The sequence below is a fragment of the Scyliorhinus canicula genome, chromosome 2, assembly GCF_902713615.1.
Source record: "Scyliorhinus canicula chromosome 2, sScyCan1.1, whole genome shotgun sequence".
Lineage (NCBI taxonomy): Eukaryota > Metazoa > Chordata > Chondrichthyes > Carcharhiniformes > Scyliorhinidae > Scyliorhinus > Scyliorhinus canicula.
Window position 1 is genome coordinate 170345899 of NC_052147.1, and position 21568 is coordinate 170367466.

The following is a 21568-nucleotide window of genomic DNA, read 5'->3' on the forward strand; positions in this document are numbered from 1 at the left end:
CAGCACAGGAACAGGCCCTTCGGCCCTCCAAGCCTACGCCGGCCATGCTGACCGTCCAATCTAAAATCTTCTACACTTACGGGGTCCGTATCCCTCTATTCCCATCCTTTTCATGTATTTGTCAATTAAATGTCACTATCGTCCCTGCTTCCACCCACTCCTCCGGCAGCGAGTTTCACCAACTTTGTTGCCCTTTGGTGTTCTACAGCTCTTCCCATAAAGATTCCACATCATCCAGGCTAATGCCCTTCCTTACTATTGCTTCAATATCCTCTTTAACCAGCAACGCTAGCCGACTTCCCTTTCCTTTCCTTCTATCCTTCCTGAATATTGAATATCCCTAGCTGTTGAGTTTCCATCCTTGGTCACTCTGGATCCAGGTCATCACACCATTAATGATTTTCAGCGCATTTAATTCACAACTTTATTACAAATGCTCCTCCAATTGAAACACAGAACCTTCAGGCTTGTTTTTTTGACATTTGTTACCCTTTTAGAATTATGATATAATGTGGCTCTTTTCGATTTCTGTCTTTGGTTTCTCTGCCTTCCACTGTTCTCTTTGTTTCTGTCCCCTCCTTACTTCCCAATGATTTCCTGCATCGGTTCCCATCACCCAGCCATATTTGTTGAACTGATCGTGTCTTTTGTGGTCACAACATGTAAATAGTTAACCATGCATGGAATTGGCATCTGTTTTTTTTTAACTTGTTGCAGTCAAATGAGCAGTAGGAAAGGAGGGAAGCCATTTAATCCTTCTTCACCTGGTTGTAACAATGTCATGAAAGAAGCAAAGGTTCTCTTCTATTCAGGTCGAAAGTCATATTCCTGATGCAAGTAATAATCACATGATGGAACCCAAAATTAAATTACTGTACCTCTTGTTCTATTTTTTCTAGCTTTCTTGGTCTCAAACTAATGGCCATCTATGTGCCAAATTATGGATTGGAAGCAAGATAACATTAAACAATCATATTGTACAGACGAATATTGATATATCTGTTAATGGAAACACTTCAATCATAAATGTAGTCTAAAGATGCAGATGTTACAGTGCGACAAAAGAAAGTATGTGAAAAGGAAATTTGTTCCTTATCATTGGTGAAGCCCAAGGTATCAATGTTAATTCTTCATGAGAAGGGAAGGCTTGGTGGCAGAGATTAAAATTTAAAATTGAGGAACATATCCTCAGTCCACTGTGCATGTGCCTGCCATTATTATGATGGCAAGTTGTCTGTAGTGCATGGGCATGATCCTCTGGCCACTTGCGCTCTGCACCGATCTTGCTATTCACGGTGAACAGCGGGAATGCCTCTAAATGAAACATACTGACCCATAGTTTTCCTCCACCACTGAAACATACTGACCCATAGTATTCCTCCATCACTGAAACATACTGACCCATAGTATTCCTCCATCACTGAAACATACTGACCCATAGTTATAAGCATCTATGTTAAATTTCTCTTCTCAGCAAAATGCATTTAACTGCTCTTGATGTGGTCATGAGCTATCAATCATACGTAGATGTTTATAAACAATGCAATGCTGGAGGAATACTATGGGTCAGTATGGTTCAGTGATGGAGGAATACTATGGGTCAGTATGTTTCAGTGATGGAGGAATACAATGGGTCAGTATGTTTCAGTGATGGAGGAATACTATGGGTCAGTATATTTCAGTGATGGAGGAATACTATGGGTAAGTATGTTTCAGTGATGGAGGAATACTATGGGTCAGTATGTTTCAGTGATGGAGGAATACTATGGGTCAGTATGTTTCAGTGATGGAGGAATACTATGGGTCAGTATGTTTCAGTGATGGAGGAATACTATGGGTCAGTATGTTTCAGTGATGGAGAAAATCTATGAGTCAGTATGTTTCAGTGATGGAGGAAATCTATGAGTCAGTATGTTTCAGTGGTGGAGGAAAACTATGGGTCAGTATGGTTCAGTAATGGAGGAATACTATGGGTCAGAATGTTTTAGTGATGGAGGAATACTATGGGTCAATAAGTTTCAGTGATGGAGGAATACGATGAATCAACACAGGGGTTACAGCAAGGGGTAAGCTTCCCAGAAATTACCAAGAATAATGTGACGGGAGGCTCAGGGGATTGCGTTAGGTCGTCACTGCCACATGCAGCTTTCTGGCAAAAGACCTTCTGCCTTGTTGATCAGGTTTGCACATAATGTGAATGTCTGTCAAATTCTAATTTGTTCACCTCTAGCTCCCTCCAGGGACCCAGAGGAGCTATTTGTAGAACCTTGCAATCTGCCGTACAGAAATGCATTACACAGATGGCTGATGTCATGTTTGGCATGGCAGGAATTATTTACACTATGCAATTTATGCCGACCATCAGAATGAGAAATCTTTTAATTTACTGGCTCTGGCTAGCTTCCCGCATGTCCAGAGAATCATTGACTGTACACTTGTCGAAATCAAGGCCCCCAAATCATGCTGGAGTCCTCAGCAACCAAAAGGGATGTAGCCTTGGGCTTAAGGGAAGCAACAGGCAATAAGTAGAAGCACCTTGAGTAGGACATCCACTTCCATGTCTCCTTTCTCCATCTCCCCTTTCATAGTCACCTGATATTCCCTCCCAGCAAAGAGCTGGATGCCCATTCCTGTACTTCAGTGAGGCACTGATAGGCCAAGTCAAGGTTTCAATCAGTCCCGTATGAGGCGGTATTCTGATGAATATGCCATTGTTCAGTGCCAGCATTCATTTGTCAGCATCTTATGCTCTAAGTTGGTGGTCACTCTTCCCATGGATGTCGACATCATCAGAATGCCTGCAATATTGTGGCACTCATGCTGGAGACAAACCCCTCCAACCTCTCTTCAACTGTGCACACTGCAGCTAGAAAGACTGCCAGAACATCACCGAGCCAAGGTTCTACAAATAGCTCCTCTGGGCCCCTGGAAGGAGCTAGAGGTGAACAATTAGAATTTGACACCAAGAATAATCCTCTTTGTCAACAGTCCCCAAGGCTCAGCATCCAATGACCTCAGATCAGGATCTCCACCTGCTCTTGCTCACTTGTGATAGGAGCACACAAAGTTTATGGCACAAGAAGAGGCTACTTAGGCCTATCGTCTCTGTGCCAGCCACTGTGTTTGGCATCACATGAAAACCCAGCTATCTGCCTTGCTCGTTCTACTGTGATGGTGTGCATGAGTTTCGGTAATAGTGCATGTTCAAAGTCAGTGGCCTCTCTGAGGAGTTTTTGGTCCTTCTCCTGCATCATCTACTGCAGGACACTTGGTCTAGAACAGTTGAGGTGCAAAGTCATTAAGCCATCATTAAGTGAAGACTTAATTCTCCTTCTCCTTCCTCCTCTGTAGTTCTCAGTATGCAGAAGGCTGGAGGGCCACCTCCAGTTGTTTTCCCTTTCCTGGTGCTCTAACCCTATGCATAAGTTGTATTGTGTAAATACTGTGCACTCAACTCTTGGACTGAGGGAAAGAAGAGATTAATGAGACTAATAAAGTGTGTTCAGTTAATGTTCAGACAATAAATGTGATGTGAGGTACAGATGTGACATTGCATTAAGGTGAATATCAGCAATGATTGTAAGATGGGAATGTGAGGTGGTGCCTTAAAGGGTTGGGATCTAAGAGGTAATTTGGTATGAGGGGTGATGTGATGGATTAGGCTTGGGCAGGCAGAGTGAGGAGGGTTGGGTTGAAACGTACATCAGGATATACTTGAATGTGCAATGCCACCCACCTTACCAGGTCTAATACGGTCATTAAACCTCTTCCAGCATTATCTGGGAGTGTAGCACCACACTACTGTTGCTCACCTCCTCTGCAATCTCCAGCCATGGTAGGAGCAGAATCTCCCTATGGACCCAATAGACTGCAGCAACAGCTCTGGGGAGGCATCTGCAAAGTGAGGTGCTGCCTTGTGAATCCATTGCTGCACTTTCTTGCGTTAGTGAAACACCTAGGCAATGCCTCAGATTTTAACCCAACAAGGTCCTTTAAATATCCAACTGACATTGACTCTTGTCTGTCGTCATCATGCCCACTTGTGCTAATCGTTTCGGAAACCCAGAGGTCAGATGCAAATAGAGAGATTGAGGAAATCTATAGGACAGTATATTAGATTGTGGGGGAACCTTATAGATTGATATTTTTGGGCAAGCTGAGAAGAAGGAAGAGACACAGGCACTTCAGATTTAATTACTTTATACCTGTGTTGTTGAAGGTGCGAGGCAAACATCCTAGAGAGACAATGCAGGAAGTCAGTGTTGGAAACATTTAGGAGTGTATTGAGAAAGTGGGATGATTGAGCGACATTTTTGCAATTTTCTTGAAAGACTGCAGTCTTTCCCAGTTCTCTGACATCACAGCAGCAGGCAGATGTTGCCTGTATTCCTTCTAGGTCAGTCTATGAAACTGACTGGATTTTTCTAGCTATGACACAAATTGTTCTTCCTTCTGCCATTTAGTATCTGAACTTTACCCATCTTATAGCAGTATTGCAGCATGTACAAATACTTGTTGTCAGTTCAAGCAAATTATTACCTTCATTGGAATCACTCCAGTACAACTTTTGTTTCTTTTCAAAAAGTTTTAAAGTTGTTTTATTCGTTTACATTGCCTTGACACACTTGACAGCGTGTGATACCACTATGCTGACTTTCTCCCCTCCAAACTGAAAGCTTTCTCAAACAGTTTTTCAACATTGTAGACATCATCAAACATTGCCATGCTTTCCTTAAACCGTGTCACTAGTTGGCAACACAACCACTCCTCCCTCGGAGAATATCTTATTTTTTCTTTGCTGTGGATCCAGAGAATCTACTGCACTTCGATAAGTCTCTGACCAGATACAATCTGAGCTGACCCGTACAAGTGGCATCACTTACCGATTTCCCAGGTAGAAAGGTCGTTGGCTTCAATTTCCTTCTGTCCAATGAAGTACCAAATGCAGGCCATCCAGTGTGCTATCAGTCCAAACATCGACATGAGCAATGTGAGGACCACAGCACTGTACTGTGAGTAACGGTCCAGTTTCTGCAGCAGCCGGAGCAGACGTAGCAGGCGCACGGTTTTCAGCAGATGGACTCCAAAATACTGTGGAAATTAAACAATTAGACTCAGAAAAATGCCATTTTGCCTGAAAGAAAGTTTATCTTTCTGCTGAGAGAGAAAGGCTAGTTAATTGCTGATAATCAATCGCAGAATACTCGCTAAAAAACCTATAATAATAAGGTTTCAAGCAATTATTCCCCAATGGCATTGTACTCACGGAATGATCAGAGCAGAGGATTTCAACTGTTTTGTGATAAGACTTCCCGCACAGTCTCATGGGTCCATATTCTCAATAGTGTCAGCTCTCCAAAGCAAATAAAGCTATTAATTATATTTAAGTAAGTAGCCCCAAAACAAATTGAAATATAAATCCCTCACAATTACAATTAATCCCTTGTGGACTCAAGGTCCAGAGATCCCAGTTTGAAAACAATGACATAAAACTGCTGTGGGATGTTACAGAACACCATTACCTATCTATAGAAATTTGCTCAATTTATCAACCAAACTTTAATGGAAGGATTTAGACTAAAGCCTTATTGTTTGAGAATAGTGAAGAATAGAGCAGTCTTGTTTTAGAACTGCAGTTGGACCCAAATCTGGATTCAAGCTTCAGTATAGCACTGAAAATGAAATTCAGAGGTACCAAGCAAGCAGGCCGCATTGGAGCCATGGGGTGGCTTTTTCTGGAGCTTCCACCTCCAATTTCCCTCTAGGCTGCGGCAGGAGGCTGTGTCCATGAAGCTGGAGCCCTCCCCCGAGCAATGAGTGTCACTTAGTTGTTGCCAAAATGTTAGCACCCTGGGAAAATTGCTCTTATTGGGGACTTTAATTCTTTAAATTGGTTGCCTGCCTTCATTTTCTACACAGCTGATCTGTGTCCAGTTCCACTGCTGGGAAACTTCCCTGACAGCAGAACTGCAGTAGGGAGCTGCCCCAACCTGGTTTCCTGCTATTTTACAGCACGCCCTCACAGAATCGCAGAATTGTTATGGAGCAGAGGGAGGCTATTTCGCCCGTTGTGTCTTCACCCACTCTTCTAACGAGCATAATGACTTAGTGCCATTCACCTGCCTTTTCCCCACACCTTGCACATCGTTTTTATTCAAGCAATCATCTAATGCCCTCTTGAATGCCTTGATTGAATTTGCCTCCACCACACTTACAAGCAATGTATTCCAGATCCGGTCCACTCGCTGTGTGAAAAAGATTTTTCTCACATCACACTTGCTTCTTTTCTAAATCACTTTAAATCTGTGCCCTCTCATTCTTGATCCTTTTACGAGCGGGAACAGATTGTACCTATCTACTCTGTCTGCCATCTCATGATTTTGAAGATCTATATCAAATAGGGGCTGTTTAGCACAGGACTAAATCGCTGGCTTTTAAAGCAGACCAAGCAGGCCAGCAGCACGGTTCGATTCCCGTAACAGCCTTCCTGAATAGGCGCCGGAATGTGGCGACTAGGGGCTTTTCACAGTAACTTCATTTGAAGCCTACTCGTGACAATAAGCGATTTTCATCTCATTTTTCATTTCAATAGAACCATAGAAGAACTATAGAATCCCTACAATGCAGAAGGACGCCATTTGGCCCATCGTGTCTGCACCAACCCTCTGAAAGAGCACCCTACCTAGACCCAGTGCCCACTCTGTAACCCCATAACCCCACCTAACTTGCACATGTTTGCACACTAAGGAGAAATTTAGCATGGCAATCCCACCTAACCTGCACATCTTTTAACACTAATTCTCCCCTTAGCTTTCTTCTCTCCAAGGAGAACAGTCCCAAACGCTCTAAACTATCTGTATTATTCCATGTGTCTGAATAAAGCTCGTAGTCTTACAGTTGAAGAAGATGCTTTATTTCCATGAGTTAGTTCTCTCTCCAGCACTTATACTATGTTACATCTGAACTGCCTGTGTCCTGCTCACCAGCTGCAGTTCCTGTGAAGAGAGAGTCTGACTTCCTGTTTGTCTATGTATATATACATCTCTGGTGCTCCCTCTAGTGGTTACTTAGTTGTAGTGTATTTACATTAACCCCTTGTGTATACAAAGTGATACCTATTACTACATCCCCCCTTTTCTATTGTTCCATATTTTCTGTACTTTGTTGAAGAAAATAGTACAAAACAGGTAGCTAAATGATGACATGTACAAGTTGTGATGATATTGATGATTATACAAAGCCAATTAATATTTATGAGTCCAATCATAATTTTAAAAAATTATGAGTCCAAACTTTATGAATTTGTTCGGTTGAGTTGCTTTCTTCTTCTGTTGTTGAAGTGGTGATGTTGATGTCGTCATTTCTTTGTGAACGTCGTCAGTGTTCTTGTGTTTAAGTAACCAAGAAGTCATCATGAGGTGGTCGAATCACTTTGTTGTCTGATTTAAACATTTTTTTATGCTTGTGGTAGCGATTATGTATTTCATCTTTGGTGTCTGACCTCGACTTTTTTCTGTGCTTGTGGTATTGATTCTGTATGTCATCTGCCTTGAAAGCTGGTTTGCTTCTTGTTGTTCTTGTTGTGCTTCTTGTTGTTTTTGTTGTTGCTATTGTTGTTCTTGTTTCGGTTGTGCTTCTTGTGGTTTTTGTTGATCTTGTTGCTCTCAATGACTGTTCCGTGTGGATAATTCAAGTTATTCTCAAAGTTATTTGTGTCAGTGTCCTATGTGGTATCTGATGTTTCATTGAGCGTTTCTTCTTGAGGATTGTGTGAATGATCTGATGTTGCATTGATCTTGGTGACATCACTCCTTTGTGGTTGATGTGATTCCTCTTTTATTCCTTGGTGCTCCTCTTCTGGAGTCATTTCTTGTTCACTTGAATCATCATTGATTTCTTGGGTGGAGGTGGACAGGGCACACAGAGCACTGGCGAGGCAGCCACGAGCCCCCCCCCCCCCTCCTCCCCCCCTCCCCCTCCCCCAGTCCTCCCCCCCCCCTCCTCCTCCCCCTCCTCCCCCCCGAGCGATGGTGGTCAGGTTCCACAGGTTCCTGGACAAGGAGTGGTTGCTACAGTGGGCCAAGAGCACGCGGAGCTGCCATTGGAATAACAGTGTCTTGCACATCTACCAGGACCTGAGCGTGGAGGTGGCCAGAAGAAGGGCAGGCTGCAGGCAAGTTAAAGAGATTCTGTTTAAGAAGCAGCTGAAGTTTGGGCTGCTGTACCCGGCACGCCTGTGGGTCAAGCACAAGGGATGGCACCATTACTTTGAGGAACCCGAGGATGCGATGGACTTCGCCAAGAGAGAAGGGCTGGTGCCGAACTGAGGACCTTTTGGACGTGTGTTAAAAAGACACTAAGCGATATTTAAACGTTTTTCTTGTGTTGTGTTTTTTTCCTTTTTTTTCTCTCCTGTATTAAGTTTTCACTGGGCAAAGAGTGTAGTTAAGGTATTTGGTGCTGGGGGCTTTTTGTGTTCTGATTGGGGTGGTTGGAAGTGCCTATTACTTATTTTGTTGTATTCGATTTGCACTAGCGTTGGGGTTTTCTTTGTTCCTTGTTTTTTTTCTTTTCGGAGCAATTGCTCAAGGATGACTGGTTTGGGGAAGTGGTGTTGATGGGTGGGGGATGGGTCAGAGGGAACAATAGGTGGGAGACTTGTTGGTGCCGGAGTCGAGAGTCACCAGGCTAGTGGGGTGAGCTGGTCTATGGAAGCCAGTTGGAGGGTGTGTATATAGCTAGTTTATGGCAGGGGTTAGGTTACAGGGTGTTGTTGCTAGGAGGGGAAGGGAGGTAGTTTAACTGCTGACGAGGGAGGGACTTGGGTTCGGGAATATGGAGGAGGTCGGAGGTGGGGGCGGGCCAGTGGAAGCGCGACATAGGGGCTAGTGATGGCCCCAAGAAAGGAGATGGTTGATCGGCGGGGGTGGGGGGAAACGGTCCCCCTCAACCAGGCTGATCACTTGGAACGTTAGAGGGTTAAACGGGCCGGTAAAGAGGGCACGTGTGTTCGTGCATCTGAAGGTGCTGAAGACGGATGTAATAATTCTTCTGGAGACCCATCTGACCAGGTCAGACTGAGGAAGGGCTGGATTAGCCAGGTCTTCCACTCGGGGCACACAGAGCGCTGGCAAGGCAGCCGCGAGCGCCCCCCCCCCCCCGAGCGATGGTGGTCAGGTTCCACAGGTCCACTAAAACCAGGGGGGTCGCTATTTTGGTTAACAAACGGGTGCAATTCGAGGTGGGCAGCACAATCTCGGATGGGGGAGGCAGATTTGTCATGGTGAGTGGCAAGCTTGATGGGATGAGGGTAGTTTTGGTCAATGCATATGCCCCAAACTTGGATGATGTGGATTTTATTAAGAGACTGCTGGGGAAGATACCTGACCTGGACTCACACAGGCTGATTATGGGAGGTGATTTTAACACAGTCCTTGACCCCGGCCGAGACCGGTCGTGTTCAAAAACGGGTAAGATGCAGGCCATGGCAAAAGAACGGAGGAGGTTTATGGAGCAATTGGGGGGAGCTGATCCATGGAGGGAGTTTTCGTTCTATTCACATGTTCATAAGGTGTATTCATGAATTGATTTTTTCATCATGAGCAGGGATTTGCTGGCGGGGTGACAGACGTAGAATATTCGGCGATCGCTATTTCGGACCATGCCCCACACTGGGTTGATCTGCAGGTCTGCAAGGAAAGTTTTCAGCGCCCTGAATGGAGGCTGGAGGTCGGTTTGTTGGCGGACGAGGTGGTGTGTCAGAGGGTGAGGAAATGTATGCAAAACTACCTGCAGGTCAATGACACAGGGAAAGTCTGCTGCAGTGCTTTGGGAGGCGCTGAAGGCAGTAGTGAGAGGGGAGCTGATTTCGATTAGAGCGCATAGGGACAGGACGGACAGGGCAGAAATGGACTGACTGGTAAGGGAGATCTTACAGATAAACAGGAGCTATGCGGAGACCCCGGGGGCAGAGTTATTAATGGAACGACGAAGGCTACAGACGGAGTTTGGGGTGTTGTCCACAGGTAAGGCGGTGGAGCAGCTTCGGATGGTGAGGGGTGCGATTTATGAGCATGGGGAGAAAGCCAGTAGAATGCTCGCAGAGTAACTGAGGAAGAGGGAGGCGGCCAGGGAAATAGGGAAGGTAGTCGACAGCGGGGGTGGGGGGGGGGGGGGACCCGGCAGGGCTCAACAAGGTGTTCAGGGACTTCTATAGTAAGCTTTACACCGCGGAACCCCCTCCGGGGCTGGAGGGGATGAAGAGCTTTCTGGATGGACTGGCCTTCCCAAAAGTGGGCATCGTGGGCAAGTGAGAGCATCGGTTTGGTCCCCAATCTGCGACAATCACCGGTTTGCCCAGGAGAATATGGACGGTGGGTTCCGAACATGGTGGAGGGCTAGGGCTGAGAGGATGGGGGATCTGTTCTTGGAAGGAGGCTTCCCGAGTATGAGGGTGCTAGAGGAGAAATTTGGGCTGGCGAGAGGGAATGAGTTCAGGTAATTGCAGGTGTGGGGCTTTCTACACAAACAGATTCCATCCTTCCCATGCCTGTCACTCAGGGGGATCTAGGACAGGGTAGTGTCAAGTGGATGTGTGGGGAGGGGAGGGTCTCGGATATATATAAAAAACTTATGGGAGCAGAGGAGACACAGACTGAGGAGCTGAAGCTTAAGTGGGAAGAGGAGCTCGGACGTGAGATAGAAGAGGGCTTATGGGCGGAGGCGTTGAGTAGGGTAAACGCGACCGCAACATGTGCTAGGCTCAGCCTGATTCAATTCAAGGTCGTCCACCGGGCCCACATTACAGTGGCCCGGATGAGTAAATTTTTTGCATTGGAGGACAGGTGCGACAGATGTTCTGGAGGACTGGCGAACCATGTCCACATGTTCTGGGCATGTCCACAACTCAGGGGGTACTGGCAGGGATTCGTGGACGTTATGTCCTGGGTACTGAAACAAGGGTGGTGATGAGTCCAGAGGTGGCTATTTATGGGGTTTCAGAGGACCCAGGAGTCCAGGTGGAGAGAGAGGCTGATGATTTGGCCTTTGCTTCCCTGGTAGCCCGGCGACGAATTCTGCTGGCATGGAGGGACTCAAAACCCCTGAAGTCGGAGGCCTGGCTATCGGATATGGTGAGCTTTCTTGGTCTGGAGAAAATTAAGTTTGCTCTGAGAGGGTCACTGTCAGGGTTCGCCCGGAGGTGGCAGCCATTTACTGACTTCTTCGCGGAAAATTAATCGTCAGCGGGGGGGGGGGGGGGGGGGTTTATATTGTTGTTGTTTACTGTGCCAAAATGTTTTAATAACATTGTTTATCATTGATTTCCTGGTGCTCCTCTTTTGGAGTCATTTCAGGTTCATTTGAATCATCTTTGGTTTCTTGATGCTCCTCTTCTGGAGTCAAAATCTTTAAGGTTTCATTGTCTTGTGGATAGGTTAGAGTAGATGAGGTTTTAATTGACGTGGTCTCACTGAACTCAAGATTAGTTTCACTTTGATTGTTGAGTGCTTCTGTACATACAAGCGGAGATCTGTCAGTCTCACTGTGATCTTGTACATCTTGTATGGGAATCGTGATTTCTTCCTTGTCTCACATACAAGTGGGTAGACATTCAGTGTCTTTTTATTGGTTAAATGATCTGGGTAGACATTCATAGTCTTCTTCTGGTGGCTCAAATAAGCTGGGTAGACTTTCATCGTCTTTTTGTTGTTCACGTCAGCTTGGTAGGCTTTCATAGTCTGCTGCTGGTTGCTCAAATAAGGCTGATAGACCTTCATGGTCTTGTTCATGCACGGACATGTGCCATTGCATCATGGTATTGGATTCATCTACCATGAGTAGAGTCGTGTTGAGCTTTCAATTGTGGCGCTGATGCTTTTATGATCATCACATCTGAATAACTCAGTCATATCTGAGAAGTATTCTTCGATAAACAAATCATCTTTTGTTTTGGATTAGTCTTTGTGCTCATCACTTTGGGTGGTGAAAACTGCTTGTTCCAGGGTGCTGCAGAGGTTATTTTCAACTTCTGGTAGAAGTTCAGGCATTGTTCTGCCTTTCGAGGTAAAAAAAAATGTATTATGTAGTTTTAAAACTCTTTTTTTCAGTTTTTGTGCATTTCCTCTTTAAGTAGGCGTGGTCCGGGGCCTCTGACGTCATGACGCTCATGACGTAAAGCGTAGGAATCGATTGCGCATGAGCAAATCGATTTTCCTTTACTATGTGTTTTTTCGTAGACTGCGCGTGCGCAGACCCACGTATTGCGCATCCGCGATTGTGGTTGCCTGTACATGCGCTGACCCAGTTTTCCGTCTTTTGTTCCCTGGCAGTTTAAAATGTGCTCAGACGCCATTTTAACTTCTTCAGACTCGTGGAAAGGAACTGTTTTGCCATTTTTTCTTGTTAAAAATGTAGTTAATTTTTTCTTGTGATCTGCACTTGTCAATCACGATTTCCAGCATTAACCTTTTCTGTTCTGATGATTGTTTGAGTTTCGCATTACTAATCCCCTGTGCAATTTGGTCTCCAAGCATTGAATGTATTAAAGCAGCATTGTTACTGGTGTTACAGTAATCTTCACAATTTTTAAGTATCACTTCTAATTTGGTGTTGTCTTCACCTTTCAAGTAATTAAAGCAGTTATAGATTTCTCTAGCTTCATGTTCTGCTAGGTGAAGTGCTATTTTCATTTCTTACGAGGCCGCGCTCAACTCATTAGCTACGACATACAGTTCGAACGTTTGTTAAAAGATTTTCCATCTATGACTTAAATTACCAGTTGTTTTCAGCTGGTGGAGTTCCAACGAGTTTCATCAACTCAACAAAGTCTCCCCACATCCGAGTTTTCTTCTGTTTTCGATCTTGCTTTGTCTGCATCTTGTGTAACTTTTCCAGTAAGTGTTCTGAAGTCACTTGGTACCATGTGTTATTCCTTGTGTCTGAATAAAGCTCGTAGTCTTACAGTTGAAGATGATGCTTTATTTCTATGAGTTTGTTCTCTCTCCAGTGCTTATACTATGTTACATCTGAGCTGCCTGTCTGTATCCTGCTCACCAGCTGCCGTTCCTGTGAAGAGAGAGCCTGACTTCCTGTTTGTCTATGTATATATACATTTCTGGTGCTCCCTCTAGTGGTTACTTAGTTGTAGTGTATTTACATTAACCCCTTGTGTTTATACAGTGATGCATATCACTACACTATCCACATAATTGAAGTTTCTTATCTCTGGAACCATTCTCATCTGCACTCACTCCAATGCATTCACATCCTTTCTATAGTGGGTAGCACTGTTGCTTCACAGCACCAGGGTCCCAGGTTTGATTCCGGCTTGGGTCACTGTCTGTGTGGAGTCTGCACGTTCTCCCTGTATCTGTGTGGGTTTCCTCCGGGTGCTCCGGTTTCCTCCCACAAGTCCTGAAAGATGCGCTGTTAGGTCATTTGGACATTCTGAATACTCTCTCTGTGTACCCGAACAGCCGCCGGAATGTGGCAACTCGGGGCTTTTCACAGTAACTTCATTGCAGTGTTAATGTGAGCCTACTTGTGACAATAAAGATTATTATTATAGCGTGGTATCCATAACTGTACACAATATTCCAGCTCAGGTCTAACTATTCAGTGTCTTGTATAAATTCAGCAAAACCTCCTTGCTCTTGTAGTCTTTGTCCCCATTAATAAAGCCCAGAATTGTATATGCTATCTCCACCCACTCCATCCCATCTTTCCCCGGGACCACTCAAATCCTACCCTACAAGGCAAAGAGATGAAATTGGTTGGTATCCTTTGATTAGTCTGGAACATTAAACCTGTACAATATTTGAACAGTTCAGCAGAAAAAATGGAGCTGGATTAATCCTCTTTCACAAATTATATCATTAATTACATCTGAAAAATAATTAGCCTGATCTAAGGTTCATTGGTCAACCAATTAATGATAATATGTGGGACAAGGGAAGTTGATTTTGGAAGATAAAAGCAGGAGAATGAAGCAGAATTATGTTACAGCAACATACCAGGCAAATTTCCCAGGATGAAATATCATTTTGTCATCTAAGAATGCCAGGAGAGAGATGGAATGAAGTTAGGTTGCCTCTTAATTGAAACTAAAACCTATTCAAACACAGGACTCTAAAGCTATGAAGATGCATTTATTCTTATTTACATATTTAAAATGTGTTATGTTCTGTCTGTTTATGTTTGACTGTCCCTCCTTTAGTCTTTTAATTGATTCACTGAAAGCATGTGAATGCCGGTTCTTATACCTGGTAACTTATTTTCATGATCACGGTTCTCTGATAGTGTCATCTCATGGACTGCATCTATCTCTGTTCTGGAATCCATATGTTGCTGTGCTGGTACTGGACAGACACTGCGTAAAGTCTCTATGCTTCCAGTCAGGCAGGAGTGTCTGATGGTTCACAATCAACTCAGTTTCAACACGCACTACTCCTAACACCCTGCCCTCATTAACACCACCACCTGCCCTTTGCTCTATGCTGCCAGTTTTGAGGTTTTGAATGAGACAAGGACAGTAGCAAATTTACTTCCACTTTTCCAAACCTGACCTAACTTCAGCATCCAAACACTCCATCGCTGTCACCTCCTGCAAAGTACTTGGAAGTGCGTGATAAAATAGGACTGAGTCAGCACGGCTTTGTCAAGGGGAGGTCATGTCTGACAAATCTGTTAGAGTTCTTTGAGGCGGTAAAAAGGAAGTTAGACAAAGGAGAACCAGTGGACATGATTTATTTAGATTTCCAGAAGGCCTTTGACAAGGTGCCGCGTAGGAGACTGTTAAATAAGTTAAGAGCACATGGTGTTAAGGTAAGATCCCGGCATGGATAGAGGATTGGCTGGCTGGCAGAAGGCAGAGAGTGGGGATAAAGGGGTCTTTTTCAAGATGGCAGCCGGTTACTAGTGGTGTGCCTCAGGGTCAATGCTGGGAGTACAACTTTTCACAATATACATTAATGATTTGGATGAAGGAACTGAAGGCACTGTTGCTAAGTTTGCAGATGATACAAAGATCTGTCGAGGGTCAGGTAGTATTGAGGAAGCAGGTGGGCTACAGAAGGATTTGGTCAAGGTAGTAGAGTGGGCAATGAAGTGGCAAATGAAATACAATGTGGAAAAGTGTGAAGTTATGCACTTTGGAAGGAGGAATTTAGACATAGACCATTTTCTAAATAGGGACATGCTTAGGAAATCAGAAGGACAATGGGACTTGGGAGTCCTTGTTCATGATTCTTTTAAGGTTCAAGTGCAGGTTCAGTTTGCAGTTAAGAAGGCAAATGCAATGTTAGCATTCATGTCCAGAGGGCTTGATTACAAGACCAGGGATGTACTTCTGAGGCTATATAAAGCTCTGGTCAGACCCCATTTGGAGTATTGTGAGCAGTTTTGGGCCCTGTATCTAAGGAAGGACACGCTGGCCTTCGAAAGGGTCCAGAGGATGTTCACAAGAATGATCCCTGGAATGAAGAACTTGTCGTATGAGGAACGGGTGAGGACTCTGGGTCTGTACTCGTTGGAGTTTAGAAGGATGAGGGGGGATCTTATTGAAACTTACAGAATACTGCGTGGCCTGGATAGCGTGGACATAGAGGGGATGTTTCCACTTGTAGGAAAAACTAGAATCAGAGGACACCATCTCAGACTAAAGGGACGATCCTTTAAAACAGAGATGAGGAGGAATTTCTCCAGCCAGAGGGTGGTGAATCTGTGGAACTCTGCTGCAGAAGGCTGTGCAGTCCAAATCATGAGGGTCTTTAAGAGAGAGATAGATAGGTTCTTGATTCATGGGGGATCAGGGGTTATGGGGAGAAGGCAGGAGAATGGGGGGGATGAGAAAAATATCAGCCATGATTGAATGGCAGAACAGACTCGATGGGCCGAGTGGCCTAATTCTGCTCCTATGTCTTATGGTCTTATGGTCAATGGTCTCTCTGGTATTTGACTGCTATATCCTCCTTCAGGTACCATGCCCTAAGAGGGTACTGGTAACATGGACTTCCATTGGATTAGTCCTTGATTACGCTTGGCATTGTACTGCAGTGGTTTGCCGTTGCCTTCTACAGTAGGGTTGACAAGGAAACCTTCCTTCTCTTACTGTTTGGCCATGTTATGAATGCTCCTTCTGTAACCATCAAGTCCCGCAATGGGACTAGGACCCGGGACTTCTGATCCACAGTTGGGTCACTACCCACTCCGTCATAAGTTAGTTATTGCAGTTAGTTTGAAAAAATAAGAACTGGGTCTTCACACATCTTAGTGCATAATTAAATTTTTTGGTTAAGACATTTCTTTATGTAGACTGGAATAGAACAGTAATGGCTGAGCTCACACTTAACGATAATTGATCTCATGGATTGGGTTGGGTTGTCTGAGGGGCTCAGGGAGGAATTTTCTTTTTTTTTTTCTTCCTTTGTTAATGTTCCTAGGCTTTTCCTGCCTTTTTTTGCCACTCCCCAGGGCTCTGAGAGGGGTGAGGGAGTGAGGCAGTAGGAAATGTCTCGTTACAATGTTGCAGGCACCATGAGTGTGGGCTAGGCTTGCAGTCCTTTCTTGCCCACCATTTCTGCATGTTCCTATGTAATTAGTTGTGTTGTCAGAGTGCTACCTGCTCATGTGGGAAGTCACTCACGTAGGTGGCAGTACCAACATGGGGAAGGGAAAGGAAATGGGAAAATAAATAACTAAAGCATTCTACTTCTTTAGGTGCCAGAATGAAAAACTAAATGAAATTCAAGTCTCATTCTGGACTCAGAAAATTGGCATCACAATCTAAAACAAATAGAGATATGGTATAACTACTTCCGGAGCAACAGGCAATGTTATTATTTAATATGCTTATGCTATGATCAGTAACTTTCTGCATTTCAGTATTTCCTATGCAAACAGACTCACCACATTGATATTGAATGCGTAGAGGAGGTCAAAGGGAAGTGCAGCTATAAGATCCACGAAGAACCAGGTAGTTGCATAGTGCACACAGATTGAGCGAGGATCATAGACAACCTGTCCAGACTTACTGACATATGTTGTCCGAAAATTCAGCATGATGTCTAGAAAATAGAAATAATAGTAAAAGCATTAATTTCAAAATAATCGCTTAAAGGAATGACATTCATTCGGTAAGAGCAAAGAAATGGGAAATAAATACTTTGGGTGTGGTGCTCAGACTATGAATCAGCTATCCATTTCGCTAAAGTCAGCGGTATCATCCTTTTATTTTATTCAGTCAGCAGCAAACACAAGAGACTTGCACTTAGCAAGGTACCTCAGACGCCTTCAAAAGCCCCACATCCCTGCACATGATTTTCCAATATGTAGCATGTAAAGAACCTTTGCCATGCGCAAGGGTTTAGATAATCCACCCTTTAGATTGGATTGGATTGGATTTGTTTATTGTCACGTGTACCGAGGTACAGTGAAAAGTATTTTTTTGCAAGCAGCTCAACAGATTATTCAGTACATGGGAAGAAAAGGGAATTAAACAAAATTCAAGAAAATACAAGATAATACAGAATAGCGCAACACAAGATATATAATGTAACTACATAAGCATTGGCATCGGATGAAGCATACAGGGTGTAGTGTTAATGAGGTCAGTCATTTAGGAGTCTGGTGACAGTGGGGAAGAAGCTGTTTTTGAGTCTGTTCGTGCGTGTTCTCAGACTTCTGTATCTCCTGCCCGATGGAAGAAGTTGGACGAGTGATTAAGCCAGGTGGGAGGGATCCTTGATTATGCTGCCCGTTTTTCCCCGGCAGCTGGAGGTGTAGATGGAGTCCATGGATGGGAGGCAGGTTTGTGTGATGGACTGGGCGGTATTCACGACTCTCTGAAGTTCCTTGCGGTCCTGGGCCGAGCAGTTGCCATACCAGGCTGTGATGCAGCCCGATAGGATGCTTTCTATGGTGCATCTGTAAAAGTTGGTGAGGGTTAATGTGGACATGCCGAACTCCCTTAGTTTCCTGAGGAAGTATAGGTGCTGTTGTGCTTTCTTGGTAGTAGCGTCGACGTGAGTGGACCAGGACAGATTTTTTGTGATGTGCACCCCTAGGAATTTGAAACTGCTAACCATCTCCACCTCGACCCCGTTGATGCTGACAGGGGTGTGTACAGTACTTTTCTTCCTGAAGTCAATGAACAGCTCTTTAGTTTTGCTGGCATTGTGGGAGAGATTGTTGTCGTTACACCACTCCACCAGGTTCTCTATCTCCCTCCTGTATTCTGACTCGTCGTTATTCGAGATTCAGCCCACTATGGTCGTATCGTCAGCAAACTTGTGGATGGAGTTGGAACCAAGTTTTGCCACGCAGTCGTGTGTGTACAGGGAGTAGAGTAGGGGGCTAAGTACGCAGCCTTGCGGGGCACCGGTATTGAGGACTATTGTGGAGGAGGTGTTGGTGTTCATTCTTACTGATTGTGGTCTGTTGGTCAGAAAATCGAGGATCCAGTTGCAGAGTGGAGAGCCAAGTCCTAGGTTTTGGAGCTTTGATATGAGCTTGGCTGGGATTATGGTGTTGAAGGCGGAGCTGTAGTCAATAAATAGGAGTCTGATGTAGGAGTTCTTGTTTTCAAGATGCTCTAGGGATGAGTGTAGGGCCAGGGAAATGGCGTCTGATGTGGACTGGTTGCGACGGTATGCGAATTGAAGTGGGTCGAGGCGTTCCGGGAGTATGGAGGTGATGCGCTTCATGATCAGCCTCTCGAAGCACTTCATTACAACTGACGTCAAGGCCACCGGGCGGTAGTCATTGAGGCACGTTGCCTGGTTCTTCTTACCGGTATGATGGTGGTCTTCTTGAAGCAGGTGGGGACCTTGGAGTGGAGTAGAGACAGGTTAAAGATGTCTGTGAATACCTCTGCCAGCTGGTCTGCGCAGGCTCTGAGTGCACGACCAGGGATCCCATCCGGGCCCGTCGCCTTCCGTGGGTTCACTTTCAGGAAGGCCGATCTGACTTCGGAAGCTGTGGTGGTGGGTATGGGTGAATTGTGGGCTGCTGGGGCACTTGACAGCGGATTGTTGATTACCTGCTCGAACCGAGCATAGAATGCATTAAGTTCATCGGGGAGGGGTGCGCTGCTGCCAGAGATACTGCTCGGCTTCGCTTTGTAGCCCGTTATGTTATGTGATATAAAGTGATCAGAAGCTCCCATTTGGTGCACTGAGTGCTCTGTCCTCCTGCATTCAGGAACAGCAGTGACCAGCAACAACCAGAACTATCAAAGGCAGTCATTTATATTTTATCCTGCAGTGAATTGTCTCCAGTAATTTGCTGAAAACCTATGTGAGGATTTCTCTCTGGAGACTCTGGTACTGCTTCCTTTAATGTACAGTTTATAAAGCACCACCTTACTGTAAACACAGCATACTAAGTATCTACTAGTAACTTCCTTCTAAAGAGAATTTTACATTAGAAGTGTGATCATTTGGTGCAAACCATGTTTTATTCTGTTTCCTATTATTTTGTCGCACATTGAATTCTCTGGCAACAACTTCTCTTTACAAACCTGAATCATCCCCATCTGCTGACTTGCAAGGATCCACACTTTGATACTACACTATAAATCTATACTATAAATTTATGTTATAACTTCTACGATTCTATGTTTTAAATTTTGGCATGGGCTTCACATTATCTCTTGCATCTAAAATAGTTGGAAAATAGAGTGCAGCAAGTGTGAAAAGATGGAAAGTTGGAAAATTGTTCGTGATGTGTTAGTTTCTTCAGAATTTTCAGTTCAGCTGCAGCAACAACTTGCAATTGTATAGCACCTTCAATAAAGTAAAAACATCACATGATTCTTCACAGAATCACTCGCTTACAAAATTTGAGACTGAGGCACAGAAAGATATGTTAGGACAGTTGAACATAAGCTTGGTGAAAGAGGTTGGTTTTAAGGTGCATATTTAAAGGACAAAAGAGAGGTAGAAAGTTTAGGGAAGAAAGTCTAGAGCTGAGATTCTAGGCTACCAAAGGCACTGCTGTCAATGAAAGAACAAGAAAAAGTGGGGATGTGCACAAAGTTAGAATTGGATGAGCGCAGAGATTTTAGGGGTTGTGGGACTGGAGGATAGTACAGAGAAAGGGGGCGGAAATTTCCGGTCGCTGACTCCAAAATCGCGTTTGCCGATCGGCCAGAGAGTCCCCGTACACAAACAAATCAGGGGCGGCGCCGCTTTCGTGATGCTCCGTCCCCTCCAAAGCGGCATATCGACGGCCTCAGGACATTGCCTGAGGCCCACCCCCCCCCCCCCCCCCCGATGCTCCACCCCCCTCCGGCCGAGTTCCCGACGACGTCCGGCGCGTGTGTTCTCATCTGTCGGGAACTCAGCATGGTGAATGCGGACTCAGTCCAGCACCGCTACAGTCGGGGAAGGGTCAATCCATGGTCAGGGGGTCTTCGTCAGGGGTTGGGGGCACTGTTGGGGGTTGGTCCGGGGCACGCAAACCGGCAAAGTGGGGGCACTATTTCGCAGGCCGGGTCCGCGAGCAGCCGGAGCTACGTTACACGGCGTGGCAATTATCTGGGCCGCATCGGGTGTTCTACACTGTCTTGATGCTAGCCCCAAGCCAAACGGAGGATCGGTGGCCGTTTTAAGCCATTTTTTCTGTCGTAAAACGCCACCGTTCCCACGCCATGTGGGGACATAGCCTCAAAATCGGAGTATCCTGCCCAGGGATGGGGAAAGGTTATGGAGAGGTTTGAAGACAAGGGTGAGGAGTTTAATATTGAGGTGTACAATCTGTGAGCCGTTACAATCATAGAATCCCTACAGTGCAGAAGGAGGCCTTTCAGCCTATTGGGTTTGCACCGGCCCTCTGAAAGTGCACCCCACTCTCCCGCCCCATTCCTATAATCTTATCATCACACCTAATCGTTGGACACTAGGAGAAATTTAGCATGGCCAATCCACCTAACCTGCACATCTTTCGGACACAAGGTAAAGCATTAAGAGTTTTGGATGAGCCAGAGTTGTGTGGAAGATGGGAGGCTGGCCAGAAGAGCACTGGAATGGTCAGGTTTAGAGGAAACAAAAGCATGGATGAGGGCTTCAGCAGTAGAAAAGCTGATCCATGGGCTGAGATGAACAATGTTACAGAGATGGAAATAGATCTTGGTGATGGAGTGAATGGGGTAAAAAGGTCAACGCATCCCAAAATGTTTTACAGCCAATAAAGTACTTTTCAATTGTGACTGTGGAAGGCATTAGATACTGCAAAGACTCTAGGCCCTGACAACATTCTGAAGGCTTGGGTTTAAGAACTAGCTGCACTCCTGGCCAAGTTGTTCTAGTACAGCTACAACACTGGCATTTACCTGGCAATGCGAAAAACTGACCGGGCACATCCTGTACATAAAAGGCAGGCCAAGTCCAACGTGGCTAATTACTGCTCTATCAGACTACCCGCAACCATTAGTAAAGTAATGGAGGGTGTCATCAATGGTGCTAGAAAGTGGCGCTTCCTCAGCAATAACCTGCTCACTCATGCTCGGTTTGGTTTCCACCAGGGCCATTCAGCTTCTGACCTCATTCCAGTCTTGAATCAAACATGGACA

General features: G+C 45.0%; 1 protein-coding gene across 1 annotated transcript in view; it reads right to left on the reverse strand.

Moving 5' to 3' along the window:
* Positions 1-21568, reverse strand: part of kcnh3 (potassium voltage-gated channel, subfamily H (eag-related), member 3) — a 1115372-nt gene that overhangs the window by 378004 nt on the left and 715800 nt on the right. Inside the window, exons 6-7 of the mRNA XM_038789040.1 lie at positions 16906-17063; positions 4884-5091 (exon numbers count right to left, since the gene is read on the reverse strand). Of these exons, the coding sequence (XP_038644968.1) occupies positions 4884-5091; positions 16906-17063 (366 nt within the window). The remainder of the gene's footprint in view (positions 1-4883; positions 5092-16905; positions 17064-21568) is intronic.